Source organism: Haplochromis burtoni, unplaced genomic scaffold (assembly GCF_018398535.1).
Source record: "Haplochromis burtoni strain Fernald_Lab_line unplaced genomic scaffold, NCSU_Asbu1 Contig_80, whole genome shotgun sequence".
Lineage (NCBI taxonomy): Eukaryota > Metazoa > Chordata > Actinopteri > Cichliformes > Cichlidae > Haplochromis > Haplochromis burtoni.
Window position 1 is genome coordinate 1798665 of NW_024582441.1, and position 26166 is coordinate 1824830.

The window sequence follows — 26166 nt, forward strand, 5'->3', positions numbered from 1 at the left end:
TATGTCAGACATTTATAAAACCGGATTAGCTAGGATCACCTTCACACATGCACACACGCACGCAAAAACAGATGACTTCGTACACCCCCACTCAAACCCTAATTTTAGCTATCCATAGATACACTGCAATGCCAAAAGTATGCGGACACAGCTGTTTACATAATTACTAGCAACGTATGCTGGTCCTTTTCTGCAGTTATCTGAACTAAATCTCACTCCAGGTCCAATGAGGATGCCTACCAATACAAAGGAAGGGTCAATAACGTGCTTGCACAGAGCAATGACACTAACCCTGTCCGACACCTCTGGGATGACCTGGAATACTGACAGCTAGCCAAGTCTTATTGCCCAGATACACTACTTGTCCTCACAAGCCCCTCTGTTGCTGAACAGGAGCAAATTCCTGCAGCCACGTTTCAAAATCTTGTGAAAAAGATGAGTAAAAAATGCAGTAGAAGCAATAATGCCTTTTAATTCTTTTCTATTCTGTGTGGACATAGTGTTTTAATGCAAGCATTTTGCCATTAGGTATGTTGAAACTAACAAATACTGCATCCATACATACATATGCTATTTCCGTCTGATCCATGCAGTTTTTCCCCACATGGCCTCCACACGCACGACCTATGACTGCAAAACCCCATGATATACACCATTCACCTACAAAGCCTCTGACGTCATATTGTCCAAAATAACTGACTATGCACTCATGACACAAGCACATGGCACTTGAAGCCATGCAACTCTACTTCATTACTTCATGTGAATAAGTCAGACGCAGCAATGCGAGCAGAATCCACAGAATCGGTAAGAATAAAAATATGAGCCAGCTTTCTCTCTGTGCCATCTCTCGCTTTCCTTCTCTCTCTTATTCTTTTCTCCCTGCATCCCCCACCCTCCCTCACTCAACCCTCAATTTCTGACTCAGCAGAACAAGACAGATACAAGGTCATCTGACTGCTGTTGCTGTGGAGCACTCGATTTGGGGGGATTCTTCCCTCCCCCCTCTTTCTTGTACTGCAAGGCGGGTAAACGTTGGGAGGTAGAGAGGCTGAAAGGAGGGAGAAACATCAAGGCATGACAGAGGTTATGGAAGGGTACAGCTGGCAGCCATTTTAATTCAAATGAAAAGAACTTTATTAGCAGCAACCACACTGACAATGTCACCCTCACTGGCAGCACTGAGTGCTTCAGGATCAAATTATTAAGCCTAGCTGTGCATTGCATATATGGGCTACATATCTATTTATTTGGTGCAAGGATTTTGTAAAGCTGAAAGCAACAGAAGCTTTTGAGATAAGGGTAAAAATAATAAAGATGTTCTGCATAAAATATCTACACATACAATGTGGTTGCAGAGTGAAAACTGACAGTCAGATTTAATCAAGACTGCTCCCCATCCATGAAACCCCTGAGGTTTATAAACATCTGTTATTACTGGCTGGATACTAAACTGCATTAGTGTTGTGCATTTCTTATATATCTCGTATAGATTATCAAATCACATTGCTAAACTGCTCAGGCTTTACGGACATATCTTTAGATGGATACTATTAAAACCCGATTCTTCATGAAACCACAATAGAAATGTTTGGGGGGGAAAATACAAACAGAACATTCCTAACAAAAGACAGCTTGTACAGTTGAGTATATCTTGTAATAAAGGATTAGATAAAGAGAAAACATGATGCTCTGGAGCCTTCTCTTCCGCCAAACCAGCTGAACACAGAGAAGGTCAAAATCTTAGAATTTTCCACCACAGTGACAGAAAAAGCAGGTTAGGTTAGGTGTGCATATTCATGTTACTTTTCATAGTGCCGGCACTGACTTTAGGGTGAGCATCCCACAGGCAGAAGAGTGGGTGGTAAAAGGTTAACAGCCAACATTTATCTGGATTTACACAGAAGCCTGTTATTAATACAGACGGGGCAAAATGTTCTTTGAAATCAGATCTTAGACAAGCAGTGATGGAAAAACAAAGTGTCAACGTTTAACATCTTGTTAGTGTTGTATGAGTGGGATTTACCAGAATGTGTATTTGAAGCTTTACTCGGTCCATCTGGTTGTTTGGGAAGGTTATGAAAACACCAAGCATCCACAAACAAAATGATTACTCACTGCTAATTGCATCTCATTGCGTCTTTACTGATTCATACTTCCCATATCAGATTAAATAATAAAAAATAAAAATGCAATGTGCACCATAACATCTTGTTTTAATAAAGCATCACGGCTGACTGACCTCCAACTCTGAGCTAACCTCATTCTGATGCTCTGGGGCTTCACGGGGCTGAGTGGTCATCATCTGGACCCACAGCAAGAAACCCAGTGAGGCATGACAGCAATCTGCTGCAGGGACAGCACGCGTGACTCCCAGCTTTCCCTTGCAAATCAGGCATCGCTGTGCATGCATGCATAGTATATATGTGTGTGTGTAACTTAGCAACTCTGCATGTGTGCTTCCACTGCAGCATCACGCCTTCTTTCCAAAGCACGAAGAGGAAAAGAAAAATGTACGGCCAAAACCATCAGTGATAACTCACTGCTACACATGTGCCAGCTGCCTGTCATTTTTGCATGTCCTCTGTTTGTCTCTCTTTCGTGCTCTCTGTCTTTGAACTCTCTGGCACCGTTACAGAAAGCAAAACTCATCCCAGCCTGTCCATCTTTCTGCCTGACCAGTGTTTAATGAATGCAGTCTAATTTGTTAGACTATCTCATTAATCTGAGTGTGTATCCTTTCAGAACCGGTCAATCCTGTGTGTGGGATTGACAGCTAACCTCATAAATGTCAAGTAAAGTGAGCCTTCCGAAAATTATTGTAGTGCTTAAACAATCCAAGTTGTATTTCTTTTTTACTTCCATTAACATTCATCTAGTTTCATCCTTTTTTACTTTCCTTTTTTTAAATTTTGTTTTGTTTCTTGCTTAGAATAAGTCTCCCCGTTGGGTGAGATGCTGACTCTGCATTGTCAGAACTGTACACCTGCTGATGGAGCCAGTCAGGTTGCAGGCTGCTTTCTGCAGCCGACCATGCATCCCGATATGCAGTGACAGACTAATGACTGAACTGTGGCTCGTCTTTCACCCTTCACCCTCATTCTTTCTATCTGAATTTCACACGCACACTTTGGATGTCCTGCTCTCTTTTCTCTGACTGCTGTGCCCGGGCCCACTACTGAGGAATGGATGTGCACAACATGCTCATGATAGGACCAACACAACATCCAGGTGCTTGCTTTATACATGCAATAACCTACTGCACAAAAAACCCCACTATTTTATGGGACAGCAATACATTACACGATGAACAAACACAATCACGACAACTAGAATCTAACCTTGTGCGTCCATTTATACAAAATTTCAGGATAGAGACTCGCGATGCTGCTGGCTGCAAGCCTCGGAATTCTGCATTAAAGCAGGAGGGGCAGAATTATATAGTTCTATTGGCTGGCTTGTGGAGTAGGATAAATCCAATTGGTCGGGGGCGCTCAGAATTATCATTGGCCAGCTCTGTCAGTTCTCGATTCACCGATTCGCTTCTTTCACCGGCGGAGTGATGTCAGCAGAAATGGAGAGGGAGATCGCTGGTTAGTTTAGCCGGTCTTTCGCCACAAGTATCAGAGAGCAAAGGGAGGAAGCGGTTCCCCGCGTGATGCTCCGCTTGAGACTGCAGAATTTCATTTGAAAGACGTCCCACAAGGGGAAACTGCAGCCTAACCTCGCCGAAGGTTTGAGAGACAGTTTATTTAAACCAAAGACAATTCTTCTGTCAGACTTAGGCTATAGATAACTTGTCTGACGTCGTTTACCTGTGTTTTTTTCCACCTATGCAACACAAAACAACTGAGCATATCTTCTTTTGCTTTTCAAGGCAAGGCATTTTGATATAGTTCAACGTGAGGGGCTGACACCTCTCAAGCCGTGCATCACCTGAGAGGAAAAGAGTGACTGCGTCAACATGGGGGTAAGAACCGGCGATTCCAACTTTTTTACTGCGTTGTAGCCCACCTGAAGTGGCCTGAAAAGTGAGAGGTAGCCTAAAGCCTAAAGAAAAGCTGTCAAACTGAGGCGTGATGTCATTTTTGTTCTTAATGGAAATCCCGTTTGTCTGAGTGACATTGACTCTAATGCGGAACTGTGTTTTACGCCGGTCTAGACTGCGACAAATTGATGTAGCCACGAGCTCTTATCTAGTGCAGTGGTGGAAACGAGCTTCTTTTGGACTGTTCACTTTCATTCGACTTGGATCAGTTATTATTTCTGGCTCGTGTGGGCTAATTTGTGCTGGGATTCTCATTAACTGCTGCCCCCGTGATGAAATGTTTAGAAACTAATGCCAAAGTCTTATATCTAAGTACTGTAGGTCTGTGATGTTTCCAGCTTGTCGGTGTGTCAGATGTGTAGGCTGTTTTAAGTCGTATAGGCCTTACTTTGACCATAACCTTGCCAGCCATGATAGGCCTAATCGGTTTATTCTTCCTGTATGCTCCTGTGTGTTAGAGGAGGAGCACGTGTTAAGGTTATTCCCCTCCCCATCATTAAGCTGCAGTTTAAAAATAATACTGAGTTTTGCCACATTTTCGGCAGACTTGCATGCACTTTCTTTATGATTAAAGACCGCAGTGCATTATGACCTCCTTCATGCCCTCGCTGCCCACCCCCACCCACCTCCACCTTCCTCCTGCCCTCTGCTGCGTTAAACCCCGCTGGCATCCCCCCTTCTGCGGTCATCTGTTTGCGCGCAAGCGAAGCAACTGTCCGGTGAGGATGATGAGCACGCCGCGTACTTACACTGGACGCTATCAGCTGAGGAGTCCATCCTCGGCATCCTAGCTGACCCGTGCGTCATAATGCAGTTACCACGAATAAGCGCTTCACCAGCTTAGGCTATTTCCCCTTTAATTTGTGACATAACAGGGACTCGATAATCGCCAGCAGTGACTACATTTACACACATCACAGATTAAAGAAACGACGACTCCAGCCGGCTACACGAGGAGAATGACAATAATGACATAAGGTTCGTCAGTGTGACTTTAGAGGGCTCTCTTCTACTGCGCGCATCCATTAAGCTATTAAACGCATTTGAGCTGTTTCCGGGTATATGGATAAACTTATCACTCGTGTAAATTGACCAGTATGGAGTCTGGTGGAAAAATACAAGGTAAAGTCAAGATGCGGCTGGTGGTGTGAGTTATTGCGCAATTCGGCTCAATCGCCTCGCCATGAAAGAGTAGTAATATTTAACCCCTGTGCACCGACTGAGCGATGCGGTGGCATGACGCTGCAGTAGGAAGACCATGCGGAGCTGAGACATTTCCAGCTCTGCGGAGGCAGTGCAAGCCGATTTCATTACAGTGAGACCAGCTGATGTTGCCCTGCAAAGCCTGACATTTCTGCGCCAACAGAGAGGTTCAGTGTGTTGGATTCCGGGGAGGTAGAAGAGAGCCTCCGGTCCATGTCAGTGTCTTCTTATAGATGTGGAAGCTAACCCGGCAGCTATAGTGGGCACTGCGTCAAAAGGGATGGGAGTGCAAAAAAAAAAAAAAGTGCTTACGCATGTGCTGCTGATGCTGCTGCTGCTGTGTGGAAGTTCACTGAAGCAGTGAGAGAGGGACGTTGAGTGGAAATGGACTGTCATTTCAGAGGATGTCCTGTCTCCTCGGAGACTGCTGTTATAGAACAGATCAATAAGGAATATGAGCTTCCCTTCTGATGTCTTAAATCATAAAGAAAGTATATGCAAGCCTGCCGAATGTGTTTGCGCTTAAGGCGCTGAGGTTACCCTAAATGGAAAAGATGGATGGATAATGGAATAGAGCTGTGTATGGAAAAGTGTCATCACTTGTGCTGATGTACAGCACTGACTTGTCCCTCTTTCCGTCTGAGGATTTCGCACTAGCGCACTGTCCTATAGCATTGCCAGCTGTCCTTTCCCAAGGCCGCAGGGGGCACCGCTTGCGACGTTCCTTCTGCTTCAAACCGGGGGCGGGGCCTCTGGTGTGGAAATTCCCTGTAAAAGGCTGTGATAGGCTGGCACGAGCAGCCACGCAGAAAGGACCCGGTTAACAAGAGAGAATAGAGCAACCAACCGGCACGTTTTGTCAGACACAGAGATATACGTTCTAAATTTGGAGGACAATCTCTAAGGAAAGAGCATGATGTAACGCACACATAGGTCACCTTCTCATCTTTCTCACTGTCCTTTCTGCATTGATGCAGTTACTGAGGATGAGTCCATGGGAGGAATGTAAAGTGAGATGTCGAGGAAGGGCTGCACACATGCAACATCTGCAGCTGTTTATCTTCAAACTCATGACACAAAGGAAGGGAATGTGCCACTGCTGAGAGAACAACGGGTACAGAGAGAAAGGAAAGACAGATTAGTAGTGGTTGGTTTGCAGGAGTAGTGAGAGAAAGAGAGAGGGATTTAGAACGAAGGAGGTGGCATATGTTGAGGGGAGGGGTGGTTGGATGTATATCCTGTTACAGGATAATGACCTGAGGCTCACAATACCGCAGCTCATGTTTCCTCTTTCTGTGCCTGGTCATATTGGTTAACCGGGAGAGCAGAGAGAAATGGGATGAGGAGAGGAAGGATGTACTTGGGTCGAAGCATAATAGGTCTTAATAATTTTTGTTTTCATGATTGAACAGTTAGTGTTGAGGTGAAGAGGTAGGGATGTAGGGATCGTCTTTAAACCCCAGTAAGGAAAAAAGAAATTAAGGTGATTTAGCAGCAGAAAGGATTTTTAAGAAAGGTCATAATGGCTGATGGTGATGGGTGTGTCTGTGCTGCTGTTAGTGCAGTGTGGCTGAGGAGAAGCTCCTGATAAAGATAAGTCCCCTCAAAGACTGATATAAAGGCTTTCAAACTGGTACCAGAGAAGTGTGCGCTGCTATAGAAAACAAGTTGGAAGGTGTAACAGAAAGTAATTCAGGAGTTGGATATGTGTGTCCACTGCAGAAGCCCAGCCCTCAGTTTGGTGCAGAGTGCTGCACATCCCTCCCCATTGCACCTGCTGCCTGATGCAGATAGGCTGCACTGAACCACAGCTGATGTGTCCTGCACGTTGCAAGAGCCAATAGAAAAGCATAAACACAAGTTTATCATAGACCTGTGGCCCAGAGGTCAGTTAAGGTCAGTATGGTGATTCTTTGAAATGGACCTCCACTGCTCGCGTCAAGCCACTTGGATCAATAGACGTCCTTTGTAATCAAAGCAATCTTTTTAGTGAGAGTGCTGCTTGAGGATAGATTTCTGTAGTGCCTCAGCAACACCCCTAGAGTTAGCCTCCTTGCTAGCTTAAAACTAATAAGACTAGACTTGAGCTGCGAGCTCGTGTAATTCTAATAAAATGTAAAGGTCAGTGCTGTCTCCTTTCTACATTACTTTTAGAACAAAATTACAGTAGACGGACAGAGTGATTGATGTGGCCAACAGTTCTGCAACATTAACGTGCTGATGGTCTCCCATAAAGAGACCGAGTCAGGAGGGTTAGGTTGCCTGACTACGGCAACATGACTAATTCAGGGTGTTGTCGTGGAGATGTGTGTGTCCCTTTGTGAATACACTAAAGGAGAACATGTAACACTGGGCAGCCACAGTGGACAAAGGCTTATCACAGACCCAAAAGAGGTCATTAGCTCTCTGTTTGTTACGATTTAAGCTGCAGCACTCTGCAAGGAAATTAATTTTTTTCTTTTCTGTAAATTTATCTTGACTGTTAAATTGTGCATTTTCCATTCGTTCCTGCATCTGATAGACTTTACATGAGGGACCCTGCATGTTTTAATGGGATATGTTAATAGGTATTTGGTAGTTTTGCAGTCAGCAGCTGGTGCGTGTAGATGTGAGATCATTAACATCTGCATATCTCAGTGTGACCTCTTGCCTGATGGTTGAGGTGCCCTCTCTCACACTGTGGCACGATGCCATGTTTTCTACCAGCGCCAAGAAATTAAGATTTACAATACTAGTGTCATGTAATTAATGTATTCTTAGTGCTTATTTTCTGATTATATTGTTTGATGTACTTTAGTAATGAAGGTGCTCAGCTAAGTGCTCAGCCAGACTGAAAAACAGGAAGTTAGTGTAGAGCTATACAAGCATATTAATAAATACAGGAAGCCAGAAAGGAGGAACTTGTAACATATAAGGAGTTGTTGAAACTATGTGTGACGTGTAAAGTACCAAAATAACACCTATATGTGAGACATTCTTATGTCATTCTAATGTTAGAGATCTTGCAACTGGCGTTAGGCTGTGCAGGGCTCTCTCTCTCTTCCGGAAGATGATTGAATAAAGAATTAAATATAAAATGTTTTGACCGCTCTGAGTCGGGTGTTCTCTGTTCTGTTATGGGGATCAAAGAATCGGGTTTTAATACTAGTCTAAATCAGGCAACATTCACTCTCAGGCCAAGACACACAGACAGTAGTATTAAAGTCCTAACAGTGCCCAGCATTATGCAGTCCATTGTACAGAACTATAGTTACACAGTTACACACAAACTGTCTCTATGGGTTGAACGGATGCAGATAATGAGGGACAGGCAGATGGACACAAGGCAGCAGAGTGGAGGGGGGGGGGGGGGGGGGGGTTATAACGCTGAGATAAAGCTGAGATTGTCAGTTGGACTTATCAGTGATTATGTTTCTTGCTTTTGTTTATTTTTAGTTTTCGGAGCCACCCCAAAGTGGATGATTTAAGAGCTGTACAGAGTTAATCTCTCTTTGTGTGTTTGTGTTTCTGAGATTAAGATTTTGTTTCAGTACTCAGCCACAGTCTTTTTATTATTATTATTATTATTTATTATTATCATACATACATTTCATTTCCTCCAGTATTAAAGGAATGTCAGTAGGGACCGGTCTGCCTCTGTCTGTTTCCTTCAGAAGGGTTTTCCCTTTCTTCTTTTTCAAGTCTGGTATCTGCAGTCTCTCCCTATTGATGTCTCTTCACTTTGTTAAACAGAAAGATAAGAAAACTCCACATCACTCTCAGGGCTGATACAGAGAGGCAAGAGCTCTTTGGTGGTCTCCTTTTCAAATACTAATCGTCAGTTAACAGTGACAATTTAATTATTTCCTTACCCAGTGCTGTTATAAAGACGTTCACCAAACGATTGCTACAGCGATACAATGACAACAATTCATTTATGCCTGAGAATGGTGTAGAAAGGAGAGTGAGAGAGACAAAGAGAAGGAGAAACACGGTGGGTTAATCCAGTGTAGTAATCAGACTAAATAATCCCAACAGCCATGGGTCGCTACCCTGAGCCCCCTACTGTGGGCCCGAGCCCTTCCATCCTACTGCAAGAAACAGCAGATGGCCCAATGACCTTGCAAGGTGTCACACACGAGCACACACGTATGCATTCAGTACCATAGGGTGTATACACGAGTCACAGGGACACACACACACTTACTGCAACAGTGTTAAGATTCTATGTGGTGAACACTTTTATTAGTTTTTACATTTTATCTAGTAAAATTCAATGTTTTTAACTTTAAAATGCTTTCATTGGATCATTTTAGGTTAGAAGAGCAGCTTATGGACATTCACAGTAAATACATGCTTTAAAAATGTAAGCATGACAAATTTTAAGCTCTCACAACTTTTAATTCTACTCGTTGGTCTATGTGTGTGAAACAGTCGGCTGAGAGGCTTTGCTGACTCCACTCAATGCAACCTTTAAACAAAACGTATGCATCCAGTCATACACGAGTGACTTTACTTTAAACTTTTCTTCTGTTTACCACTCAGTAGGCATGTTAGAAGCACTCAGTAACACCATCACGTGGTGCAGAGGACATGACGTTATCACTGAATGAGTCAGGTCTGCGGAAAAAGAAGAAGGCTAGCCTCATATGTAGGTATGACAGATTTTGTGGTCATTGCAAAAAAAGAAAACTTTAAGAAGAAAATGTTGGGCGTAGATGTATTTCTTCCATCTACAAACCACTTCCTCATGTGAAAAGAAACAACACGCTTGTGTTTGTGCATTCATAAGCACCGGTTTCTGTTCTGCCTTATGGCAGGGAAAGAGGAAGGAAAATGACTTCCCAGCTCCAGTGAAACCCGCTATCAGTTCTCATGCCTCAACTTGTCGTGCTAAACAGACTTGGCATAATAATAAATCGTCTCTCAGGTGCCACTCCTAAACACAACATGACACTTCCTGCATTTCTGTCATTCGAGGTAGAAAGTGTGCCGTTATCTGACACAACCATCTCTTTCATTCTCAGGCCTCGCTGACTTTTAGTTTCTTATCTTTTGTGTATTATCACATTACCGTACAGTGACTGGGTCTCTCTTTTATTCACTCTACATCTCCCTCACTCTCTCTGCCGCAATGCGTGTAGATGCTGCACATACGGAGTGTAGCCAATACAATGACTCACCTCTGCTCACACAGACACAGACACATACTTATTCCTTAAATCGATCGCCTGTGAGCGTTATACAGCAGTGACTACAGTGTCCAGTTACAGGTGCATCAATTATTGCTCATCCTGGATTACATCGGGGGATCCGAGGAGTACCAGGCCACCGCTGAGATTCACCATGTCAATGGCCATGCCGGTCTCCATGGTTACTTGCCCTCCAAACACGCTTGCTCATCAGTGTTGTCCACATGAGGGCAAATCGTGTAGTTTGGTCAGCCGGTGCAAGACTCAAACGCGCATGCAGATGAAGGGGGAAAAGATAGTTACTGATATTTGAAACACACTTTGATCAATCAGGATATCACCAGATCTGAGTGATTGCATCCCGTTATCCACAGAGGAGCATGGAATTTCTCCATTTCCTGATGATGCCAAAGATATGTCTGTCCATCACTCTGTTTGCTTGTGATATTGTGAAAGAGCGAGTGTCTGTAATTCCAGCCACGGGTCTCCGTTTCCTTCCTCAGGACAGTGGAGGCTCATTGAATTACCCAGAGCTGTGCGATACAGCTGGACAGAAAAACACAGGCAGCACGTGTTCTTCCTGCATGGCATATTTTCTTCTTCTTCGAGCACCTGATTTAACAGCTAATGTCAAGAGAGATAAAGATCTAAAAATATATATCAGCTGACAGTGATGTCCCTTTTAAATCAATTTTTGTTTTGTTTTTGCAAAATAACTCAAGAAGAACTATTGCAAATCAGGTGCAGTGAAGCCATCTTGCAACGTGTTTAAAGGCTGAACCCTTTGTCATAACTGATTGAGTGCCAAGCGCACACAAAGCTAAAACACTTAACATTCTGTAAATAAGGCGAAACAAAGGATAAGCTTCCAAGATATCACTTCCTATGTGACTCATGCTGCTAACAACTCATTCATATTCTGCAAATGAACGTTCACATAAGGGCGCACTCAGACACCCAAAGTGAGAATATAATCTATTAGCATTTGAGGACACATTCAAAAAGATACACATAGCATAAGTGCAGTTGCGCAATCTATTAGAGTGGGGTCACTGAGGGTCAAACACTGATATGGAGCCAGCAGACAGACTGCTGGTCAATATCTAATTAGAAGCATGAGAGAAGGGTGACAGCAGCTCCTCTCGTGCTTTCACTCACTCGCTGATCCTTTCTCCACCTCGCTGTATCACCTCCCACTGCTGTCTCCTGTTCCGTGTGCCCAATCCTGTCTGTCATCCATGTCTCTGTCTTTACTTTTCACCACATTTCTCTCTTTGTTTGAGGCTCGTCTCTCCCTCCCCTGCCAGCCACCGTTATTGTCTGTCTGCTGTGTGTGCGACATAAAGAGAAAGAACTCTGTCTCCATATTTATATCATCAGTTTAATCATGCAAATTCACAGGAGAGCAGGTGCACTGCTGAGCTAACAATGCTCCCTAAATGTGTATTTGCTGTGTTCAGTCACTCTCTGTGGAAAAAATTATCTACAACAGCAATAAAAAGTCTGACAGATGATTCACAAGCACCCATCAGTCTGTTGTCTTTGGAACAATGGTGCTAAATTACACTTGAATAGAAGGCAAATCTGTAACTTTCCATGTTATTCAACACCTCTGATCTCTGATCAGAGATATTTAACTGTTATTCAGTCTGAACAGGCACGTTCACATGTGTGTGTACACATGTATGAGCAAGCACTTCCTCTTTGTCATTTTCAGAGACGTGACACACGAGCACACACATGCCCAGGGTCTGTCTCAGAGGGGATGAGCAGCAGTACTTTTCCACTGCATCAGTCTCTGCTCCCTTACCCTCTGTCTCACCAGGCCTGCCCAGTCTTGCTGCAACAAGAGATTTGCTCACCTGTTCTTTTGTTGCAGAACTGTGTGTGTGTGTGTGTGTGTGTGTGTGTGTGTGTGTGTGTGTGTGTGTGTGTGTTTGCTTGTAGTCCAGTCAAACGGCTACCTCGCTCTGACAGCCTACTCTCTGCTTGACATGCTTGAACGAGTGGTTTTATTGTTTGCTTTGAATTCAGAAGTGGTCGTTGAGAGCAGCACTCCCTCAATTGGTCGGCAATTTTCCCAAGACGTCTTGCATGTGTTGCTTCATGAATACTTTTTTTTTTCAGTTATGAGCACAACCAGAAAGGCAGGTCTTAAGTAACAATTGCATACAGACTAAATACGAAGAGACATGATTTCACAAGACTTTTGCACAAGAGCAGTACAATTACAGCTCAAGTGGAAAATTCACTGGCAGGCTGATCTTTATTACGCACACTGGTGTAACTGCAGGGGTGTATGTTTTGGTGCGGTCTGGGTGTGGGAGTTTCCATGTCAACATGTGCGGAGGACTCGGGATCTCGTTTCATACCCCCTCCCAGGTGCTTTTGTAAATGTGTCCGTTTGATTTGGATAAAGGGCCAACTTGTTTTAGACTAATTACGTTCGAGGTCAGATAAGCAGTTCATATCTAATTTACAATATCAGATTTAAATAAAGTGATCAAGCAGGAGTGATCAACCCGGCTATACCACTAGAGGGTGTATTTTTCCCTGTGAACAACAGCACACATTCAGCACTTCATCATATTTAAGTTACAGGTTAACCTTTAACCTCGTTTTTTTTTTTTATCGTTTGACACAAAATGACTGCTGTTATTGATTTATTAGTCGATAGGTATTGACTTTTCTGTTTGACTTGTGGGGATTTAATTTTGCAATCCCCTGCGTGGAATCAATACTGTATATTTCACTAAAATGATGTTTCACCAAGCTCAACTCCCCCGATGACCAGGTTGGATCAGTGAGCGAACCCACTTGCATCTCCTGGGAGGAGTTCTTGTCACTCCATGTCACCTCTGACCTTTGATGAAGCAGATTTGTATGGATGAGGCTCATCAAAGGTCAGACTACTCTCCTTCCAGACAACAGGCTAGAATTACAGCTATAGACTGAGGATCAGAAAATGCAATGATGGAGGAAATGAGGTTATAAATAGCTCACTTATGTGTAGTTAAACAAAGTAAGCCATCTTCTAAGGGCAGATTTACAGTAACTGGAATAATAGGTTTGATGTAAAGCAGGCAGAGGAGAGTAAAGACAGCTGATGTGTCTGTGTCTGCATGTTTGCGTATACACGCAGTTTAATTTTTCTTGACATCAAAGTGGCTCTGATGGTTTTGTATTGTAGTGCATGCAAGAGTCTGGTAAGAAACGCTTTGATGAGTCTGCAAACTCCATTTTCCTGTTCGCTGTCTCTTTCTTATGTCGTTAATGCTCACTGCTGGAGAAGTAAATGAAAAGGAGCAAAAATGATTTGTTAAGACCTCAAGGTTAAACCATTTGCACTAGATTACGTTTTGATGTGTCCATCAGGATCTTGTGGTCATTGAAGGGAGCATTATTTGATCAATGGAGATCAAATGGGTAGATCGGGCTGCAGGCACTTGCTTTGATGTGTTGATAATTCACTCCTAACCCAGTTTTATATTTGGTTGAGCAAAACCGAGCCACCCGGGTAATATGTTTTCAATTCTTTAACAATGCTTATAATAATAGGTTTTTATAGTCATGGGGTTTGTTTGTTTTTTAGCTAACATCATCCTCAGAAACTAAAAATACATTCCATTATTATACTACTACTACCTCTCAAGGCCACTTCACAAGGATACAACGTTATTAGCTGTGTGATGAAACAAATCTCATCAAGGCCAGTTCAGCAGTGCCCACTGCCTTTAATTCAGCTGCAGTCAGTGGCTGATTAATACTCTTAAGAAGGCTGCTCTTGCATCAGTTTACAAATGTTTTAATATTTTACAGAGCAGTGTAGTTTTTAATGGCTGCAATGAACATAACAAACCAAGAGGACAAGGGCTGCTCTCTCCATTATCTAGTCCACAGGCATGTATAAAACATGTGTGTATGTCTGTAGTATGGGAAGTCAGACAGTTACCGCGTTGCCACCACACAGGACAAAGATGACCGATCCCCCAAGAAGAAGAAGGGGGCAACCAAGGACATGGATGACCTGAAGAAGGAAGTACCCATTGTAAGTAAACACTTCCTTTTTTTTCTAAGAATAGTTGTGTAGTGGTAACTGAGTTTTGTTATGATGTGTGTTAGAGGTTACAAAGTTTTACTGCACTGCTGGATTTAATTGTCACTGTTGAGTGGACCCATACAAAGGTCTGGTCATGGGCAAAGTTTTGGGTCAGTTCATTTTTGTTCCTGTCAGTCAAAGGATGATTGATCGCTCGTGTACAGTTTTCTTAGTATTTCAATATTTTTTTTAAAATAATATTGTGAAAAAAATTTTTTAACATCCTTGAAATGATGCAAGGATGTATTTTTGAAGAAAATCTTCTTTCAGAATGGAATTAATGGAAGGAAACTGGCAGCATTTTTTCGGACAGAGAAGAAATTATTTTCCCATACACGCAAACGTTTTTGTATTTTTTGCTGGTAAGATGGGGGGACTTATTATCAGGAAGTCGGCAGTTTCGTCCCACTTTTCAGCCCAAGAAACAGACACCATGGTCGCCATACCTGGCTGCCGTTACCACATACTCTTACCCCTCAGGTGAACTGCATGCATGGCGTTGATTTCTGAATTTCCTTCTGTAAAATAAAACGATAGATTATTTTTTTTAATCAAAATTTCCTCCATGAATAAATTTAAGCTGGAGAGTTTTCCCCACAAAATATCTCTGCATGCAACTAAAAATACAAATAAAATTGTGACCTACAAGAAATTCTAATCTACATTGTTTTTATTTTTCTGTTTGTTGGGGGGGGTGTTTAATAACAGACGGAACACAAAATGTCTGTAGAGGAAGTATGCAGGAAATTCCAGACTGACGTTGTCCAGGTAAGCTGACAACGCATTTTCCCAGTTTGCCACCAGGTGGCAGTGATGTACTTTTCATGGTTAGAGTTTGTGACAAAGAAATGCTTTTGAACTTCACATTCCGCTTCCTCTCGGTTCACTGCAGGGACTGACCAATGCCAAGGCCGCAGAGTTTCTGCTCAGGGATGGTCCCAATGCTCTCACCCCTCCTCCCACCACCCCAGAATGGGTCAAGTTCTGTCGCCAGCTGTTCGGTGGATTCTCCATCCTGCTGTGGACCGGCGCCATCCTCTGCTTTCTGGCCTACGCTATCCAGGCAGCTACCGAGGACGAGCCTGCAGGGGACAACGTGAGCAACCCACACACACATTCACAATTAGTCACACAGGTTTAGCCCAAACATATTCATCTGTGGCCTATTTGCACCTCATTAACATACCCGTCACACCTAAGACTCTTGGGTATTAACATAAATAACACCTCAGTAAATATTTTACACATACTGCACTCGGTGGCTTCAAACCACCCCCACTAACATATTTCTAATTTTCTCTCCTTTCAGTTGTACCTTGGTATTGTGCTCACAGCTGTCGTAGTCATCACCGGTTGCTTCTCATACTTTCAAGAGGCTAAGAGCTCTAAAATCATGGAGTCTTTCAAGAACATGGTACCTCAGGTAAATAGGTGCTTGATCCCGTACACACAGTATGAAGTAATCTATGCTGTAAGGACAGCAGAAGGCGTACAAGACATCCTTGTCGCCACTACTCATATAGCTTTTACTTGAAGAAACCTCCTGCCTCCATTCTACAGTAACATTTAACATGTCAGTCAAGGCCTGTGTGAAATTATCCCCCCACTGCTTCTCCCCTACCTCTCTACTTGCCACTCTGATTTAGAATAAAAACTGTATACACAAAAAGAAGTTTCACAGCTGGTGCGTGCCAGTGTTTTGATTATAAATTAGTTACTTACAGTATGTAAGTCAAACATATCTACATGGAGCTCTCTAAATGTAATTCTGGCATCATGAATGACATTATTTCCTCTCCTGCAGCAAGCACTGGTGATCCGTGAGGGTGAGAAGGTGCAGATCAATGCTGAGGAAGTGGTGGCTGGAGATCTGATTGAAGTGAAGGGTGGAGACAGGATCCCTGCTGACATCAGGGTGACTTCAGCTCACGGCTGCAAGGTAAAGACACACACACACACACACACACACACACACACACACACACACACACACACACAGTCACATGCATAGATTTATATTTTTGTTTCTTTTTATATGTAATAAAAAAAAAAAACTTTAACATTTTCTTTTGCCCAACAGGTAGATAACTCTTCCCTTACAGGAGAATCAGAGCCTCAGAGCAGGTCACCTGACTGTACCCATGACAACCCCCTGGAGACCCGAAACGTTGCTTTCTTCTCCACAAACTGTGTTGAAGGTATTGTCACCATGGCAATAACACTGCATGCTATTGTTACCTTGCAGGACTGTGGTTGAATTTAAAGCCCTCAGTTTGAACAAAGCGATAAAGTTCACAGTTAAAGGGACAGTTCACCCCAGAAACTTTATGGGCTTTGAGGCCGTTTGGCAAGTATAAACTGGAACATACTAATGTACTAGAACTAGATGAAGCAACAAACAAATAGAACACAGCCATAGTGATTTTTTTCTAGAAATCATGACACACTAACTAAAAAAAACCTCTCCAGAAACCCATAAACATTGTGAACAATTTTCTTCTGCTTGAAATATCCGACATGCAGCAAAGGGCCACGGGTCTGACTCCAACCCAGCGCTCTGTCCATGTGGCATGCCTGTATGGTTGCCTGCTTAACTACTGAGCTAAACTGGCGCCCCCTTACACACAATATTGTCACTGCGCTCTTTCTTTTTTTTTTTTTATCTCTAAACCCAGTTGTCAGGTCGTGATTTTAGAAATGTGTTTTTAAATAAAATTTAAAAAAAATCACCTTCTAATGCAACAAAGTTGTTGCACCTGTAAGATTGTATTTCTGATTTTGTTTTTTGATCCACACCAGGCACAGCGCGTGGCATTGTTATTTGCACTGGAGACCGCACAGTCATGGGCCGCATTGCTACTCTGACGTCCGGCCTGGAAACCGGCAAAACACCCATTGCCCGCGAGATCGAGCACTTTATCCACATTATCACAGGAGTGGCTGTCTTCTTGGGCGTCACCTTTTTCATCTTGGCCATCATTTTGGGTTACACCTGGCTGGAGGCCGTCATCTTCCTCATTGGCATCATTGTGGCTAACGTGCCTGAAGGGCTGCTGGCTACTGTAACTGTAAGCAGGCAAACATTTGCTTTATTTTTGTATTTTTTTTGGTTACATATTTCAGTGCTTTCCTTTGCCTGATTCTTTTTCATGCCTTTTCACTGGTCTTTTTGGAGATTCTATAGAACTAAACACAAACCTTCTCATTTAGTGTGTTTAATATTGTGCTAGTGTATAATTAGATTACTTCTTTTAGAATCGAGGAAACGGATCAGTTGACAATTTGAACTCTGCGCAGGTATGTCTGACTCTGACTGCCAAGCGTATGGCTAAGAAGAACTGCCTGGTGAAAAACTTGGAAGCTGTTGAAACTCTGGGCTCCACCTCCACCATCTGCTCTGACAAGACCGGCACCCTGACCCAGAACAGGATGACTGTGGCCCACATGTGGTTTGACAACCAGATCCATGAGGCTGACACCACAGAGGACCAGTCGGGTAAGTGAAGGGACGGCATACGGGCAACACTGATGGCTCAAATATTTTTAGTGTAAAAGAATTAAAAATGATTACTAAAAAAGTACAACATTTATTAATTCTCACTCTTACATTCCTTCTGCAGGTGCTGCATTTGACAAGAGCTCTGTGACATGGCTGTCTCTTTCTCGTGTTGCTGCTCTGTGTAACCGCGCACAGTTCAAAGCTGGACAAGACTCAGTGTCCATCCTGAAGCGTGACGTGGCTGGTGATGCCTCAGAGTCAGCTCTGCTGAAGTGTATCGAGCTGTCATGCGGTTCAGTCAGGATGATGAGGGATAAGAACAAGAAGGTGGCTGAGATTCCCTTTAACTCCACCAACAAATACCAAGTGAGTAAAGGGTCAATATGGGTGAACACATATGTTATACACTGAGTAATGCATCAGATGGTCTCATTTTAATGCTTATCTCTGTTCTCCTCCCCTAGCTTTCTGTTCATGAAACAGAAGATCCAAATGACAACCGCTACTTGCTGGTGATGAAGGGAGCCCCTGAGAGGATCCTGGATCGTTGTTCCACCATCATGCTGCAGGGCAAGGAGCAGCCTATGGATGAGGAGATGAAGGAAGCTTTCCAGAATGCTTACATGGAGCTGGGAGGACTGGGAGAGAGAGTACTGGGTAAGGTCGAAAGAGGTGAAGGTGGATACTGAGGGAAAGATTTGACAGTGTGGCCATCAGGTTCAAAATCCCAAAATACACATTTTATTTAATAACAATTTATTTGAAAATGTAGCTCAGTTAAAAGTATTATTTTAGTCATCGCGTAATAGCCTATCGGATGCAGTGTATGTTCTTCTGGGCAAAGGATTGAGTGTTTACTTTATTATAAATGTGGTTTCCATTCATGATCATAGATAAAACGATAAAAAGTCCGAACTTTCTTCATGCCAGGCTGCAGATGTTCCATCCATCCACTGTTATTCATTTACTTTTTACATCCATTTAACTGGTTTCAAAGAAGAAAATGTTAATGTTAGTACTCAGCTTAATTGTGATTATGGTTTTCACTATAATCGAGCAAGTCCTGTATCTGTGGACGCATCCATCCTGTGCTGTCTTCTGAAGGTCATGTTAACGTCCACTTTCCAGGTTTTGAATTCATTGTCAAACTGGTTTTTAAAAGACTGATCAAATCCAAATTGGACATTAATATATTTTTACTACACATCTGTACTGTGTTTATTTGTTTAATCAGCATCAGCCGCAGAGAGTTTCTTCCTGAGGGTCCTTAACACACTCAATCCAACACGTAAACACAAAACAAGGCTCTCTAATGCTCTATAATTAGCAATTACCCATCCTAGATTACCATTCATATCACTGACATGATTTCTGTAAGAGCATTATGATGCATGTCGTGAAGATTTATTTTTAATTTGTTGAAATGTTTTTTTATTTCTTTTACAAGAATTGCAATAATCCAGCTGTGATAGAACCACTGCATTTAGAACCTCTGGTTTTATTCATTTTAAACCTCTTCTAACCACCCCCACCCATTCTACTTACAATGTTATTAATGTTGTAAGTTAATTTCTAACATACTGTTAAACCTAATAGTTTTGTCTCTTACACATTTTCAATAGGAAAATGTAAATCACGCGCGATGTAATGAAGGTTTTATACTTTTAGAAGCTCAAAAAGCCCTATTTGAAATAAGGAAATTAACTCTGACAAACCTTGAAATAGCTAATTCATCATCGCATACAAGAATTGTTTTTTAGAATTATAATACCGCTCTCTTGGTTTTCACTAATTTATAAGACTTTAACATAATTTTTTAAAATTATGATCTGTTGAATTGTTGAAACAAAACATTTTAAGGTTATAACTGTCACGGCGAGTGAGATGAGCCGTATAAAAATAATAAATGAGGATCCAATTGCAGGCAGTAGTGGAGGAGTGAAGGTGGTTTATTGGACACGAAATAAATATAGACAAACAGCAAATGGAGCACAAACTAAACTAGACTGGAGACAACTAAACTACTGAATACTAACCGGAACTCAAACATGAAGCAAGGTGGACGTCACAAGATGGTGACGGCAGGGAAACACACAAATGACGCAGGGTGGAAACACAGACGGACCAGCAACAACAATGACTGAAGACATGACTTAAATACACAGAGAACCACAGGGGAATTACACACAGGTGGTGGACACAGCTGGGAATAATCAACAAGACGAGACAAAGGTAAAACTGAACGCACTCACATGAGACGCAGACCTTCACAATAAAACAGGAAACAAAACACACTTTACTAAGACACAGACTAGACAGAGACAGACTTGAAATGACATATGAAACTAAACCCACATCTTAAACCCAGATAAACAGAACATGGAACTCTAATAATAGACATAAACATTACCATAACACGACAAGAGAACAAGAACACAATCCCTGATGCAAACTTAAATCAAAACACAATAAACTCAACGGACCCAGAACCGTGACAATAACTGTAGGAAGGAGTGTAGTGGAATTTATTTAAAAAGTAGAGAAAGCCACAAAAAATATGCTTAAACAGCATTAAATCACACATTTCCCCTCGCTCCAGGTTTCTGCCACGTGCTGCTGCCAGAGGATCAGTATCCCAAGGGCTTTGCCTTTGACACAGATGATGTTAACTTCCAGACAGATAATCTCTGCTTCGTCGGCCTCATGTCCATGATTGACCCTCCCCGTGCCGCCGTGCCTGATGCTGTTGGCAAATGTCGATCCGCTGGTATCAAGGTAAGCTGTTTAGATTCGACACAAACTTCTTTGATCTTTTAAGTTTAGTCTATTGTTGCCAATAAGAAGTCATTTTTGTTGTTCTCGTAGGTCATTATGGTTACTGGTGATCACCCGATCACAGCCAAGGCCATTGCCAAGGGAGTGGGCATCATCTCAGAGGGCAACGAGACAGTGGAGGACATCGCAGCTCGTCTCAACATACCTGTCAGCCAGGTCAATCCCAGGTAAGGAACGTTTACAGAAAAACACACACCAAACAAGCAGCAAGTCTCACAAAGTGAAAGCAAATTTGTTCTAACATTTTAATGTCTGTGTTTAGAGACGCCAAGGCCTGTGTGATTCATGGCTCAGACCTCAAGGATCTGTCTCAGGATCAAATGGATGACATCCTGAGGAATCACACGGAGATTGTGTTTGCCAGGACCTCACCACAGCAGAAGCTGATCATTGTAGAAGGATGCCAGCGACTGGTTGGAACATTTTTAATATACTAGCTTGAAAAGAAGATACAGGTTTTCTTTTTGGAAATGTACTGGCTTAATTCCAGGGACTGCACTTTGAGGTGTCAATATACTTTTGGAACAGCAGATGGCACTATTTGACCACTGGGTGAAGAGCTTGCTTTTACACAGGGAGATAGATTGTATTAAAAATGGCCATGTTTTTTCGTTTTTAATGCAAAAAATACACCAGCCTGTTAATGGGTTTTTTTTACAGTTCCCAAACTTAACATTTTTCTGTACAAAAGCTAGAAAAATAATGTTAAAAAGAAGCTTTAAAATGAAATGTAAAATAAAGTGGTAACAATCGAAATATAAGCACATACAATATTATATTTTTATGTATTAATGTATATTTAATTTATTACATTTATTTAACAATCTTGGAAATTAATAATTTCAATAAACTATCTTAAATTCAATAAAACTTTGCTAAATAATAATGAAAACATGTAACAAAAACAGCTTTTTTTATTCGCTTTAATTAATGTCGTTCTCTTTCATTTGTCCTAGGGTGCTATTGTAGCTGTGACAGGTGATGGTGTGAATGACTCACCTGCACTGAAAAAGGCTGACATTGGTGTTGCCATGGGAATCTCAGGCTCCGATGTGTCCAAGCAGGCTGCAGACATGATCTTGTTGGATGACAACTTTGCTTCTATTGTCACTGGAGTGGAAGAAGGTGAGACGACCCAAAGGAGAGCACTGAAAGACTAAGAACGCTTAAATCAATAAAAAGTTTTATAATGAGAATCTGAGAAAGGACGTAGGAGGAAGATAGAAATGACGCTTTAGAAAGAAAAGAGATGCTAATGGTTGTTGTTTTTTTCCAATAAAAAATGTCTTGCATGAAAGCAGAGTTCCCGATCATCCACTTGCATTTGAGATGTCAGAGTTGGACAGAATGTGACGTGAACTGTCTACTGTTTCTTTTTTTTTCTTTGTTTTACCCTCTAGGTCGTTTGATCTTTGATAATCTTAAGAAGTCCATTGCCTACACCTTGACCAGCAACATCCCAGAGATCACCCCCTTCCTATTTTTTATCATAGTCAACATCCCATTGCCACTGGGAACCATCACAATCCTGTGTATTGACCTGGGAACTGACATGGTAAAGAGCTTAAAAAGACTCTTTGTTTAGTATGATGAATGCAGCATTATGCTCACATACAGCTCATACTGTCTTCTTCTTCTACTCTCAGGTTCCAGCCATCTCTCTGGCTTATGAAGCAGCTGAGAGCGACATCATGAAGCGCCAGCCTAGGAACCCAGCCAGGGACAAGCTGGTGAATGAGAGGCTTATCAGCATTGCCTATGGACAAATTGGTGGGTGAACTGAAGATTGTGACTGTTGATCCAGGCTGTGAATTGTCTTTGATGTGGATTGAAGTTAGATCTGAGTTGCCTAGAAGTCATTTTGTTGTAAAAATCACTTTATCCCCCTCTTTTTTTTTTTTTTTTTTTTTTGTTCACAAAAAACAATAGTTGGATTATCTTTGGAGCTGTCCTCGGTGTTTAGGGGGGAAACTCGATTTTGGAAATCAGAAAACTTAAAAATTGGTAACTCAATCTCGATGTGTGTACATGTTTCTTAAGGTATGATCCAGGCTCTGGGAGGATTCTTCGCCTACTTTGTCATCTTGGCTGAAAATGGTTTCCTGCCCTCTCAGCTAGTAGGCATCCGACTCAACTGGGACGACCGCAGTTTAAATGACCTGGAAGACAGCTATGGCCAGCAATGGGTAAGTGTGTAGTAGGTGCAAATTTTGTGTTTTCACATTTTGCTACTACATCTTACTATTATGGTTCTTTCCTGCCTTCACAGACATATGAACAGAGGAAGATCGTGGAGTTTACATGTCACACAGCCTTCTTTGTCAGTATTGTGGTAGTGCAGTGGGCTGATCTCATCATCTGCAAGACCAGGCGCAACTCTGTCTTCCAGCAAGGCATGAAGTAAGTCAAAGAGCTATTCACTGCACTATAGTTGTCTTTTCTGCCAATCTTATCAGCATAGAAAAAAAATCTAGATTATACTAATAGAGGTGTATGTATGTATCTATGTAGATATGTTTTTGGCTTTAATATGTGGCTTTTCTAAACGCAGGAACAAGATCTTGATCTTTGGCCTGTTTGAAGAAACAGCCCTGGCTGCCTTCCTGTCCTACTGCCCAGGCATGGATGTGGCACTCAGGATGTATCCTCTAAAGTGAGTTTCAGCAACACACAGATAAATACATTGAAAGATCAAGTTGTCTGGTTACTTGATTGCAGTTCTCTCGTTCTCTCCACAGGCCTACCTGGTGGTTTTGTGCATTTCCTTATAGTTTTCTCATCTTTGTTTACGATGAAGCTCGAAAACTCATCCTTCGCCGGAACCCTGGAGGTGAGCGAAGTTTTTCTTTTTTTTCATTTAAGTGGGCGTTTCTTTAAAGGTCTTTGGTTCATCGGGCCTAAGATGAGAGTAGTTTAACTTTTTCTGTAGATTATAAACAAAAACAGAAATTTATTAATTATTAAGCAGCAGTTAAGTAACGCTAAGCTAACTGGTGACAGTAGGGTCTAAATATCAAAATAATTTCCCAAGTTACTAAAAGCACTGTTTATTTACTGTGTTTTTTCTCTACTATTTGTGCTTCAGGTTGGGTGGAAAGGGAGACGTACTATTGATCGTTGGAGCACTTTCGCTCAAGCCCCTCACATCTTCCACTTGTTTCTTCCCCCGGTCATTCCATCCTCGGCAAAACACATCTCCAGATGTCCCGCCCCCTTAAAGACAAAAAGCGCTTTGAAGCAATTTTCATCACAACTGCCCCAAAGATTAAAAACAGCAAAAGCACCTTTACAACTTTCTACATCGACCTGCCCTCTTTCTCCCCACCTCCTATGATACTCTTTGCATGTGTTCTCTCACAGCTGTGTACATAAACCAATATATCTACCAAACGGCAGCTGCATATTGTGTATGTAGATCTGAATGAGCTAATGATACAAAGGGAGTGTCTATGCTCTGCAAAAAAAGGCCCATCCAGCTCCTTGTCCTCCCTGTTCTTCTCCTCTTCACCAACATCGTCTTTCACCTTTGTCCCCTCTTTCACCTCCTCGCCAACCCTTTGCTTGTCCTCCAATCACACACAGATATACACGTCACACAGTGAGATCCCATCACCGGCACTACTTCGACTGCCACCTTTCGCCTCCTGTCTGTGGAGGACCATTGGAGTGGTCATTTTCCTGGCATTCTCACCGCGTCCATTTTCCTCCTCTTCTGTTCCTTAATGTCCAATGTTGTTTGTTTGTTTTTTAATATGTGGGGTAGGGGGGCAATTTTGATGATTTTAGTTGTTTTGTTTTTTTTATTTCAAAGTTGGGAGGGGAGGTGTGTGAAAACGACTTATCCTCATTTAGGCGCACTGAAGCACACCGCACGGCGTCCCGTCCACCGCCCCTCCCTCTCTGTATCTCACACCCCTCCCCTCCCTTCCCTCCTGCCCCGTTTGTCTCCGTTCGTGTGCACTGTGTGAACCATTGTCCTCGTTAATAGCTATTACAGTACACCTCCCTCCCCCCCAAGTTGGTAAATACAACTCAATCTTTCTGTGTGTTCTAGGAAATCTATATAATTCTATACTGAATTTAAATGAAACAATAAAGGAAAAAAAATGTTGAACATCAGCTCCAGAAAGACATTCATGAGGACGATCAACAAAATTGGTGAGGTAGGGAAAAAAAAGTGAGAGACACTGTATCTGTCTCTCTTTTTGTATTTGATTTGGTTTCAGTTACTTTTGCTGGTTTCTCAGGAGGCTATTCGAACATGTAACAGCAAAGCAGGGCTTTATGGTAATTAAGTTGTGTTTTTACCAAAAGACAGAAGTCGCCAACCAAGACTTTGTGGTTCCTGTCACTGCAGGCGTGCCGGTATGATGTGGTGAAGTGTGCTGTGGAGTGGTGAGTGGAGATGATAAGCCCATGTGCCCGGGTCTGTGTGCATGTATGTGTTGGAGACCAGTGAAGGGCCAGCGGCCTCGGGCTGGGTCCGTCTTAGGTGGCTGAATGGGTTGAAAGTTGAGAATTAAAAAAAAAAAAATACACAACTAGTAGAACATGTGTGTCAAATAAATGAAACCAACACCAATAAAACATCTAGACATTTAATACAACCTAGATCTGTCTGCGTGTCTTTGTCTGATTTACTTTTTGTACCACAGAAAACTTTACTTTTGTTTAGTTGCTCATATTTTCTCTTATTTTATATTTTTGGCTCAAATGAGTGCTACTTATCAGCGTTGGGTGCACACACAATAACAAATCCTGCAAGAAAAATTACTTTGTGTTCAATAGATTCCACCGGAAGCACCGAACTGCATCTTTGAACTGGCAGTTTGTCGCCTGCATTCATGAATACTGACCAGTTGACATCATATTACTTCTACCTCCTGTCTATATTTGGCATTCATTAACAATTTTAGTAGACTACAACCCCTGAATATTGCACCTATATTTGATTTCAGCAAATATATTCAAATTTGTAATAAAGCAATTTCCTCATGATGAAATCTATGCAAAACACCATAACCCTTGCCCATGCAGTACAGCTTTATGCATATGAGAGTATAGCTCAGCAGAATATGACAGAATAAGAATTTTAGGATGAGATGCCATCTAGTGTTGCAAATATATGCACTTCAACCTACAAGACTGCATAATGTTCAAGTGCCATAGGGGGACGAGTTGGCAGCAGCCCAAGGTAATGCACCAAAACCACTCTATACGTGTCAGCATTGTCTGACTCCAACATAAATGAGTTCAGAGATGAGGCTCGCTCTCAGCAGGACCAACATACAAAAGGATTATTGCTCCATTT

At 42.2% G+C, this 26166-nt stretch overlaps 1 protein-coding gene across 2 annotated transcripts; it reads left to right on the forward strand.

The window, feature by feature from the left end:
• Positions 1–3568: 3568 nt before the first annotated feature.
• On the forward strand, positions 3569–25466 carry atp1a3b (ATPase Na+/K+ transporting subunit alpha 3b). Of its 2 annotated transcripts, none has more exons than XM_005925156.2 (23): positions 3569–3734; positions 3878–3970; positions 14354–14470; positions 15230–15289; positions 15414–15617; positions 15831–15944; positions 16326–16460; positions 16602–16719; positions 17321–17589; positions 17819–18017; positions 18142–18386; positions 18485–18677; positions 20620–20795; positions 20886–21022; positions 21118–21268; positions 21812–21980; positions 22256–22410; positions 22502–22625; positions 22896–23041; positions 23125–23255; positions 23407–23508; positions 23594–23685; positions 23941–25466. In XM_005925156.2, the coding sequence occupies exons 2-23, from the start codon at positions 3965–3967 to the stop codon at positions 23967–23969; spliced, it is 3072 nt and encodes a 1023-aa protein (XP_005925218.1). In that variant the 5' UTR covers positions 3569–3734; positions 3878–3964; the 3' UTR covers positions 23970–25466. The 2 variants fall into 2 exon arrangements, with proteins under 2 accessions (XP_005925218.1, XP_005925219.1); XM_005925157.3 differs by having other exon boundaries at positions 14393–14470.
• Positions 25467–26166: the final 700 nt, after the last annotated feature.